This window comes from Asterias amurensis, chromosome 21, assembly GCF_032118995.1.
Source record: "Asterias amurensis chromosome 21, ASM3211899v1".
In the NCBI taxonomy this organism is placed as follows: domain Eukaryota; kingdom Metazoa; phylum Echinodermata; class Asteroidea; order Forcipulatida; family Asteriidae; genus Asterias; species Asterias amurensis.
In genome coordinates, this window is record NC_092668.1 from 11,826,315 (window position 1) to 11,837,400 (window position 11,086).

The 11,086-nt window shown below is 37.4% G+C and overlaps 1 protein-coding gene across 2 annotated transcripts; it reads right to left on the bottom strand.

Moving 5' to 3' along the window:
* Positions 1–470: 470 nt before the first annotated feature.
* LOC139953390 (uncharacterized) lies at positions 471–10,376 on the bottom strand. 2 transcript variants are annotated; one of them, XM_071952902.1, is made up of 2 exons: positions 10,247–10,376; positions 471–3,629 (listed from the first exon to the last, which is right to left on the bottom strand). In XM_071952902.1, exon 2 carries the CDS (start codon positions 3,613–3,615, stop codon positions 2,992–2,994), a length of 624 nt encoding a protein of 207 aa, XP_071809003.1. In that variant the 5' UTR covers positions 3,616–3,629; positions 10,247–10,376; the 3' UTR covers positions 471–2,991. The 2 variants fall into 2 exon arrangements, with proteins under 2 accessions (XP_071809003.1, XP_071809002.1); XM_071952901.1 differs by having other exon boundaries at positions 10,243–10,362.
* Positions 10,377–11,086: the final 710 nt, after the last annotated feature.

Consider the following 11,086-nt stretch of genomic DNA (forward strand, 5'->3'; position numbering starts at 1 on the left):
CTATGCCTGCCCTGGAAAATAATGGATCCGTCTCAACACACTGTATTCCTACATGTAGGTCGCGCAAGTGTTTGATGCGTTTGTATACGTTCGTCGTGTCACGGCGCGAACTACATGAACTATAGCTGTGACCTTTATTCGCAGACGACCTTTCACCGTAGTTGTTTTGTGTGGGAAATTTAATTGTGTTCATGTCAAACTCGCAATGTAAAATGGCTGAAGCAAGATTTCACCTCATTGACAACAAGGGAGTACGAGAGATGGATGCCACCGATAGCAAAGGCACAAAGCAGCTGATAAAATACGCCGTAAAATCTTTGAAGACTATCTGATGAAGCTCATCAACAACCACATGGAATCAACCTGATGTTGACGTTGACGTTGACTGTTGGATTGTTGTGTTTGGATTGCCCTATTTTGCCCGTGTATGCGAAATGAAAGACACGAAGACATGATTTTGGTAAGTTATTACACTTTTATACATTTCAAAATCAAGGCCCAGTTCATGAAATCGTTTAACCAATCAGATGAGAAGAATCTATATTATTTGGTAAATAAAAGTAATATTGACTGCTTAATATCCGGGCACAGTTGAAATTATACTTATATCCTAGTTCAACCTCGTTCCCAGGGGTGATCGATCTCACTACGCCATTTTTCCCCAGCATGCCTTACTCAATCGATCAATTTGATCATAACAATCGATACATCATTGGAAAGGTAATTAAAAACTCTGTAAACGCCTCACAGACATGACCCCATTTTGACATAGTCTTCCGGTTCAAAATTGAGGTTGAAAAGTTCCACCATTGGTCGTGCGTAAAGATTTTACACATAAAACACGTGTTGAGTTACGCCAGTTGAGTCACCCAGTGCTCATTAGAGCGCGATGCTTCGCGTATAATTAATAGTCTTCGTTCAAGGCGTGTTCAACATACAGTTCCCTTACGGTATACATGTAGTCTCTTCTGAAGTCGTCGATATTTCATAAGTTCATATTATTTCCGCAACCACACAAGCTATTTTGACAATCATACATCATCTACCTCCATGATCATATTAAAGGGCTTTACATACTTTGCAAATATGGATACGTTGGTGACCTTCTCGTGACCTTTTGACCTGTCTAAACTGGAATTACTTGATACTTTGAAAATGCGTTATTTAATGGATTTTAGGGTTGATATGTACACTTTTTGATGCTTTACCAGACCTTAATACAACTCTGTCAAAGGTCTGGTTTAAAAAATTAATACCAATTACGTCACTAAATGTATGTGCGTCATCTAGCGGCAGATTAAACTCATCTCAAAATACACTTCTACTACATGTATGGCTGTGGGGTGGCAGAGTTTATGATAATTGTTTCAAAATTTGTATACATAATCTCCTTCATAGCAACTTATCTGTGGCGTCTTAGCTTGGTGACGTCAACATGTGTCATGTGGTACTGCTTTATAGGTGCACTTTTCAAAGTTGTTTTTCTGCCAAACCAAAAAAATCAAGGACATTAACTTCTTGGACTCGTAAAATGACGTCATGATGACGCCATCATTATGTTTTTGAAAATTTTGTGCAATTTTTATCATTTATTACAAATTTTGAGAACAAAGCAAGATGCAATATTTGTTTTTCACACCAGGCTTTTTCTCCCGGAAACCGAACACCTAGAGTTTGTTATAAAACTAACTCTGAATTTCTAGTTGTGTTTTTTTATATAACAAATTTGCAGGAAGTCTTGCACTGTCTATACTTACTGGTAGTTTTCCCAAGACTTTGTTTTTTTAAACGTGATTCATTTCAAAACCTTCGGCGGCACAAAAACACATGTCAATTTTGTGCTAGACCTATGGTAGACAATTTCAAAATATGCTAGACATATTCAAAATAATTGTTTTGGCACTGGACACCTTTGGTAAAATGTCAAAAGCCAGTTTTCTCACTTGGTGTATCTCAACGAATGCATAAAATTACAAACGTGTGAAAATTTGAACTCAATTGTCCTCGAAGATGCTGGAGAGTAATGGAAGAAAAGACACCCTTGTTTACAAGTTGTGTGCTCTCAGATTCCTTGAATTCAAATATCTTAGTGGGAAATTGTAACTTCTTTCTCAAGACAAAACAAAATTTGCTTCCCAGGGGGCTATTATCGACAGCTCTCCGTTGCTCATATAACCAAGTTAGTTTTATGCTCACAACTATTTTGAATAATTACCAATGATGTCCAGTGCCTTTATTGGGATAAGAGTACTGGTTTGACTTTGTCATTAATGTGTGCGAAAGGTATATATGTTAAAAATGCATGTGCACCGAAGGATGGTCAATGTGCTCGTTATGCTTGGTTGCAATGGCATATTATTCTCATTGAACAACAATAATATAATGTGATGTGATACCTTCTCCGTTCATCATTACTTATCAATCATCATTGTTTAAGGTGCATCTACAGAAGTTTCCTCTCAGCCTCTCAAATTATAACTTCTGATGAAAAAACGGCAGCTGCTTCAACATTTTAACATTAAAGCCATTGGACCCTTTTGGTACAGACAAAAAAAAAGTTCACAGATTTACAAATAATTTACAGGGTTTACAGAAGGTAATGGTGAAAGACTTCTCTTGAAATATTAGTCCATGAAATGCTTTACTTTTTGAGAAAACGGTAAAACAATATAAATTCTCGTTAGCGAGAATTACGGATTTGTTATAAACACATGTCATGACACGGCGAAACGCGCGAAAACAGGAGTGGGTTTTCCAGTTATTTTCTCCCGACTCCGATGTCCGATTGAGCCTAAATTTCCACAGGATTGTTATTTTATATATAAGTTGTGATACACGAAGTGTGGGACTTGGACAATACTGTTTGCCGAAAGTGTATAATGGCTTTAAAGGAAATGTAATAATGTCTTATATCACGTGCAAGAGTCCTTTATATTAATACACATCGGGTCAGTTTATTTCAAATTGTTTTGATGGTAGCTGGAGATTCAATTAAGACAGTAGATCACTCTCTTGGCAGGATTTTTTGTCAGCATTGGCATGATCTGGTTCTGAAATATCTTGAGCTTCTTGGACGACTGTTGGTTTGTCAGAAGGTGTTCCTGCCGTAGCGCCATTGATGACGTCATCATTGGTTAATTCCTTAATAACGGCGTCTGTACAAACATCTTCAGTAGGTTCTTTTTTCTTGTTCTTTTTTCGATGGTTCTTTATTTTAATTGGCGGATGCTTTTCCAGCGGAATTCCCTGGCCATATGCATCAATATCACTCATCTTATGTGCAACCAATTTGGATATCTGTTTTCTTGATGATCTGTCTTTTTCTTTTGTAGGAGCACTAGAATTGATTGAGTTATTCCTTTGATAATCATTTGAATCTGTTTCTGAGGGTCTTGATGCTGGTGTGGATATTCGAAGCTCCTCCAGTTGTTCGTTAAGATCTTTGTTGATTCTTCGTAGTTCCTCATTTTCTTGTTGAATTCTGACTGGGTCAAATTCCTTCAAGGCGTTAAGCTTTTCTTTAAGCTGGGTATTCTCTGTTCTTAATGCAGTTTCAGCTTCGTTTGCCATAGTTCCATTCCTGCCATTGTAGTTCGATGATGGCCGGCTACCCATCCTCACCACGGAAACTGCAATACAAGAATTATCAACAATGGTCAAGCAACAGAGTTATTTTCGGATGTATTTTCTTCAGTCAGGATCTCGCTGCAAGATTTACATAACCATGTTAAGTTATTCAGCATATTAAATATCAAGTGTATGAAATCCAGTTGTTATTTGACTGGACATGTCAGTTGAGGGATTTAAACTGGTTATGTATGCAATGGGAATCATCAGTGACGCACTGCATATCCTTGAAGTATTATAAGTTGTGCTGATATTTGTGATGAGGTTGAGCAAGCTGATTGATATTTTAATGGCCGACAAGAACGAAATCAAGCATTCCCCTTGGTCTAATACCGTCATCGTGATGTGCGAAGGCGGATTTAATTTCAATAGAAGGATTCAGTTTCATTATCAGGCAAAGTAAATGCTCCCGACCGCTTCATTTAGAGGCCGCCTCCTTGTTTCTCTTTGTTCTTATGATGTTTTTGTTTAGTTTCAACGTTAATTATTTTAACGATCTCGGCACGTTTTTCAATGTATTGTCCTACATGTTGCATTTATGTATTGTGTGTTTAAACTGTATTAAAGAACGGTGGTTCGTTTTGAAAAGAATGGCGGCCGTCTTGAAAATAAACAAAATTAAATATAGCCTCTCCTCATTCCCTTTTTTTGTACTCGGACGCTAACTTTTTTTACAAATAATATTGTTGTCTAAAATGTGTCTTGTTTGATGTAATGAAAAAGGAACTGGTTTATTGGAATATGCCTTTCTTGTTCACTTTTTATAAAACAAAGATTACTTTAATAAAAATTTAAAAAAGTTTGTTTGCTGAACTTAAAGGAACACATTGCCTTGGATCGGTCGAGTTGGTCTTTGTAACCGTTTTTTATAAAATGCATATGGGTAGAAAGATGTTGTAAAAGTAGAATACAATGATCCACACAAACGTGCCTCAAAATTGCGTGGTTTTCCTTTTACCTCGTCGACTAACAACGTCGGCCATTTATGGGGGTCAAAATTTTGACTCCCATAAATGGCCGACCGTGTTAGTTCGCACAGTAGAAGGAAAACCACGCAAATTTGAGGCAAACTTGTGTGGATCATTGTATTCTACTTTTAAAACATCTTTCCAACCATATGCATTATATAACAAACGGTTACAAACGCTTTCGTTTTGACCAACTCGTCCGATCCAAGGCAACGTGTTCCTTTAAAGTCAGTGGACACTATTGGTATTTACTCAAAATAATTATTAGCATAAAACATTTCTTGATTACGAGTAATCGGGGAGCTGTTGATAGTGTAAAACATTGTGAGAAACAGCTCACTCTAAAGTAACGTAGTTTTCGAGAAAGAAGAAGTTCCACGAATTTGATTTCGAGACCCATAGATTTAGAATAATGAGGTCTTACAATCAAGCATCTGAAAGCATACAACTTCGTGTGACCATGGTGCGACAAGGATGTTTTTTTCTTTCATTTATATCTCGCAACGTCGACGACCGATTGAGCTCAAATTATCACAGGTTTGTTATTTTATGCATATGTTGAGATACACCAACTGTGAAGATGAGTCTTTGACAATTACCAATAGTGTCCAATGTCTTTAAGCAACACTGCTGGGAAATTAATTCTAAATTATTGATTAACAAACCTAAAAGTATGAAATAGACCAAGTATGAAATTGTGACATGTGGTGATTTATATTTCGTCCCAGTTTGGATTCCAGCCTCAAGCACTGAACGAAGTGAATTGCTATAGCCTCATTAATACATTATGTTGTGTAGGCCTATCTGCTCTCCTGATCCCATGCTGACTACATGTCACTGTGGAAGAGTTATTGTAAACTAGAGCAACAACACTGACACTGGCAGCCTTGCAACTGTTTTTGCCTCGAATAAGCTGATTTTCTCTCTTTTAAATCTCGGTTTTACCATTCAAAGTTGAAAATACTAGACAAAAATTATTGAAATGTTGTCATGTCCTCTTTTTTGTGAAGTTACTGTTGCTTGCCCGTAGTGTGATAAGGACTCTATTGGTAATTGTCAAAGACCAGTCTCCTCACTTGCTGTCTCAACACATGCATAAAATAACAATCCTGTGAAAATTTGAGCTCAATTGGTTGATGAAGTTGTGAGAAAGAAAAAACTCTCTTGACACAGGAAGTTGTGTACTTTCAGATGGTTGATTCCGACACTTCAATATCTAATTCTGATGTCTCGAAATCAAGTTCGTGGAAAACTACGTTACTACGTTACTACGTAACGTTACTTCACATGGAACCGTTTCCTCACAATGTTTTATACTATCAACAGCTCCCCATTACTCGTTACCAAGTAAGGTTTTATGCCAACAATTATGTTCAGTAATAACCAAAGTGTCCAGCCTATAAACTACCAGGTATAAGGTTTCTGCCGTTTAAGACCGAGTCTATTTTGTTCTCATTCGTAATTGCCTGTTTTAAAGCGTAATCATGTTTGAAAATCTGTAAACATCCTGCCTCCACCCACAGACCTCTCCACCACCATGACTCTTGGTGCCCATGCACACCCTTCGTCCACCCACATACCCCTTCAGTTCACCACCATGACTCTAAGTGCCCAGGCACACCCTGCGTCCACCCACAGACCTCTCCACCACCATGACTCTTTGAGCCCGGGCACACCCTTCATCCACCCATATACCTCTGCAGTTCACCACCCTGACTCTTTGTGCCCATGCACACCCTTCGTCCACCCACATACCCCTTCAGTTCACCACCATGACTCTTTGTGCCCAGCCACACCTTTCGTCCACCCACATCGTTTATTACCTCTTCAGTCCACAACCGTGACTCTTTGTGCCCAGGCACACCCTTCGTCCACCCACATAGTTTATAACCTCCTCAGTATCAGCATTCAGCAATGTTTTTAACAATTATATTCAAAAGCCATGAATGACTCTAAATTTTAATAAGTGGATTATAGCTCAAGCGCTTATAAAAGTTGTCTCATTAGCGCCGGGAGTAAAATGTGCGACGGGGTTGACTTTATGAAATATGAATAATCACTTCAAACATGAAATGAATCTTGTTTAGAGGATTTTGGTACTTTTTCAAAATGTCCATAGATTTACATTAAACTTACACTGTTATTTCGGTTGTGTTAAATCTTACACAACTTGTGTAAAATTTTACACAACCCCTGTTTACTATATGAACCTAGCAACTGTTGTGTAAACGGTTTACACAACCCCAGTTGTGTAGTTTTTAAACAACAGTTGTGTGATAATTGTACACAATTATGTGTAAAAGTTTTTTACACAACTAGTTGTGTAAACGGTTTACACATTAATTGGTTAAAAATATTACACAACTTGTGTAAAATTTTACACAACCCCTGTTTACTATATGAACCTAGCAACTGTTGTGTAAACGGTTTACACAACCCCAGTTGTGTAGTTTTTAAACAACAGTTGTGTGATAAGTGTACACAATTATGTGTAAAAGATTTTTAACCAAGTAGCTGTGTAAACAGTTTACACAATAATTGGGTATACTTAATTACACATCATTTTGTAAGATTAAATTCTACAAAATCATGTGTAAAGTACCAAATTAGCTATTATTGTGCAAACTGTTTACATAACAATCAGTTAATTTGTTTCCACAATTATAGTTGTTCACAATGTATTAATATTAGTTGTGGAACGCCCATTTTTAAGCAAAGTGTAGACACATAATGAGAAAATAATTCAGCAACTTGTTTTTAACGATATTTAAATGAATTTTATTGGTCAAAACTGCACCAATCATACATTCATTCATCACAAATGACAATAAAAATGTGTTGGTCACCAGCCAATATCGACCTCATGTTGACAAAATGGTCCAAGAGAGAACTTGGCCAAGGCCAAAATGCTTTGCGCAATAGCAGGTTTTTAATATTGCTTGTTAAACATGTTTTTTTTATAGAAAAACTGTGAATTTCAAGAGCAACACGCTGTGTCGTGTCACTCAGACAAACTGTAATTTAGTTATAAAATGACACAAAAAGGAATGCAACATGGCAAACAAACTGTCCACTTTTCAAACATCCAGCTTCCCCTTGTAAATACTGTTTTGCAGTCAATTGTTCATTTTAAACTCTCCAATGAAACAAGTTCATCTACTCGGTCCATCCAGATAGTCATGTTGGTAGTTCCAGGGAGCTGGTTTTTGCTATTCTTCTTGCATTTCCTAACAGTACAGGCGTGTATTGAACAGTGTGGCTGATAGTTCATGATTGTTCCACATCCAGCACATAATAATCTCCATAGCTTGACGTTCAGAATCCAACTAGTACTCATCCTTAACTAGTTTGTGCTGTAGCAAGTTCCACCAAGTGAGAAGGATGAATGGCAGTGGCTGGTGCTTCAATACAGGAATGCTGATTATGTAGTGTTGGATATCTGTTACGTGTCACCCTGTTTAAAAAAGAAAGACAACTTTGAAATAGTCTGAATGAACAGATACTTAAAACACAGAATCAAGTAGCTGAGAGTAGGCCTACAAAAAAAACATGAGGGGTCACTAGTTAGTCCCACCAGCACGACTTTAGGTTAGTGCTGATCCAAAGGGCATAATTGTTTTTCTTCCAGTTGCTTTGCATTTTTTTCACAATGTACGTACGAGTCTAAAATTCCCAGCAATGTTTTGCAGTTAAAATTTCTTTGCATCATACCAAATAATTCCATTATACCGAATAAAAAATTTCAAGCCCTAATCGTCAGAAGATATACAAATGTCAATGAAAAATGTTCAAGCCTTCACACACTGCTGTGCATGTGAGACCATGGAGCACCCCGAAACACACGCGGTTTGTCTGTGTGCGTGGTGCACGGGGGGACTAAAAATCAATATTTTTGTACTCTCGTTGGAGATAGGTCGAGTTGACGAAATAGACATGATTGAATGATAGAACTAGTCGGAAAATACAGCAAAACTGACTTGAATAACTAACGTTAAAACTGTCAAACTTATTTTTAAAAGTGTCTGCATTGAATGACCAAACTTCTCATGGGTTGACGTCTCTCTTGGGCCCATTGATCTGACTACGGAGGGTTAACAATCTTATAGTTAGGCCTACATGCAAACTTTAAATTTTCGCTGCACAGTGGCAGCGTTGTAACAATGGCCTTTACGATCCGCGTAACCCGTTGTCATCGACGAGGTAAAAACTTATAATTTTATGCTAATTTACCGAAAGCCAACTGACAGATACCCACACAAAATGGTCCTTATTACGGTACTCTTCGTTCAAACCAGTGAATTGTTATTTACTTACCGCCACAATGAACAAAATCTTCGAATCCTCGCTGCTTTTGACGTCGACAGTAGCGGCAAAGTACGTCAGCCATTTTGTTTTGTTCGTTTTGTTTGCCAAGCAAAAGTACTTCGTGATTGGTTGCTTTTTGATCACGTGCTTCAAAGTTTACACAATAGTTGTGTAAATTCAGTTTTGGAGGTTTTATCGATTTATAATAATTACACAACTAGCATTGTACACAACTTGGAAATGAGTACACAACGTTGTGTACAAATTACACAAGTTGTTTAAAAAAGATTTTACACAACGTTTTTTTACACAGCAGAATAACAGTGTACAGGGTTTGAAGATAATGATAGTGGAAAGCTTCCCTTCAAATATAACTTACTGAGGTGCTGTATTTTTTGAGAAATTAGTATAAAAAAATGTCATGAAAATACGTTTGTAAATGATTAAAATAATTTTCATCTCATGAGACGAAAATTATTTTCATGACATTGTTTTACTCATTTCCCCAAAACTACAGCACCTCAGCACGTAATATTTTCAGGGAAGCTTTCTACCATCATTATCTTCAAACTGCGTAAGTTTAGTGTAAATCTGTGGACATTGTGTTTTTTGTTCTACAAAAGTTACATAGACCCTTTAAATGACAATCTGTAGTTGTTGGATTTTTTTTTGTAAAAGAGAAGGGATTGTGGGAATTAACAGTTAGAGGATCGAATACATAGTTACATTATAGTTAACATGACTATAATATATGCGCCGCTTTGATTCAAACATTTAAAAAATGCTTAAACACTGTTTCTGTGTTGAGGTATAATTATACAGGTAAGGATACAACGGAAGTAGTTGTGAAGCGTGGGCCGGGTGCAATCTTTAAAGGAACACGTTACCTTAGATCGGACGAGTTTGTCTTTGAACAGCGTTCGAAGCCAATTATTATGAAATGCGAATGGTTGGATAGATAATTTTATTTAGTAGAATAAAATGATCCGCACAAACATGCCTCGAAATTCGAGGTTTGCCTTTTATGTCTTGATGAAACATGGTTGGCCTTTTTGGGAAGTGAAATTTTGACTCCCATAAAATGGCCGACCGTTTTGTATTAGTTCTTGACGTAAAAGGAAAACCATGCAACTTCGAGGGATGTGTGAAGATATTCTACTTCAAAATTATCAATCCAGCTCGACCGATCCAAGGCAACGTGTTCCTTTAAATAAATCTTAACGCTCATTCAGATATAAATCGTATATCAAATCAAATACAAAACAGCTAATCTATTTTCTCCTAGATGTGTACGCATTTTAAAGAGTGTGTGCTTCGAGTGATATAAATGTGTGCGTCTTACCTACATTAACGTTTTTCTTTAAGAACAGATGAACATAATTCAGGAAGAGCAAAAGCTTGCTGTATGACGATGAATGTTGTTGCCACACACGTCGTAGTCCATGTTATGTAGTCCTATACATGTACATAATTATATGCAGTGTCGTTCATCGGTGGTCGTCCAAGACCACGACGTATACAACCACGCATACATGGACTTAGTACATGTACATCACACACTGCATCCTGAACAATCCAATATTTATTCTGCATGTCAGGATGAGGCATACTAATAAATCTGCCAGAATCGTCAGTGGAATAATTGGTTATCATACACACGGCGCATGCGTAAACATCTCATTATCTGTCAAATCAGTGACGACGTTTTGTAATTAAATTTCGAAGTTTGTACAGATTCTGAACTCACGGTTTTAAACGTAATTAAAGGCAAGCAACATTGGGAGGGCGAGCAGGGGGGGGGGGTCGACTGCTCAATGGATGCTGGGCAGTTCAGCGTGTAAAAATGTATAGAGCATGGAAATTACAACTCAGTGTTGACGATGATTATGAAATACAGAATGATTGCAAATCAATCACCAAATTGTTGTTTGTTTGCCACACCTTGAATGGTAATTGAGGTTGGATTGGATTTGACATCGTGACCTGGTGTTCTGGTAAAAGGAATCCGCTGTTCCGAGAAGTGGTTCATTCATGATGAACATAACCATGGGAAGGGTCTCCTCATTGAGAAAATTTACTTGCAGGACTTCAAACTCCTCAGGTTTTGGTGCTGTCAAATTAGTACGACTCTCAATTTGTACAGGAAATAATGTGTTTTTGACGTGCTTAAAGACACTGGACACTAT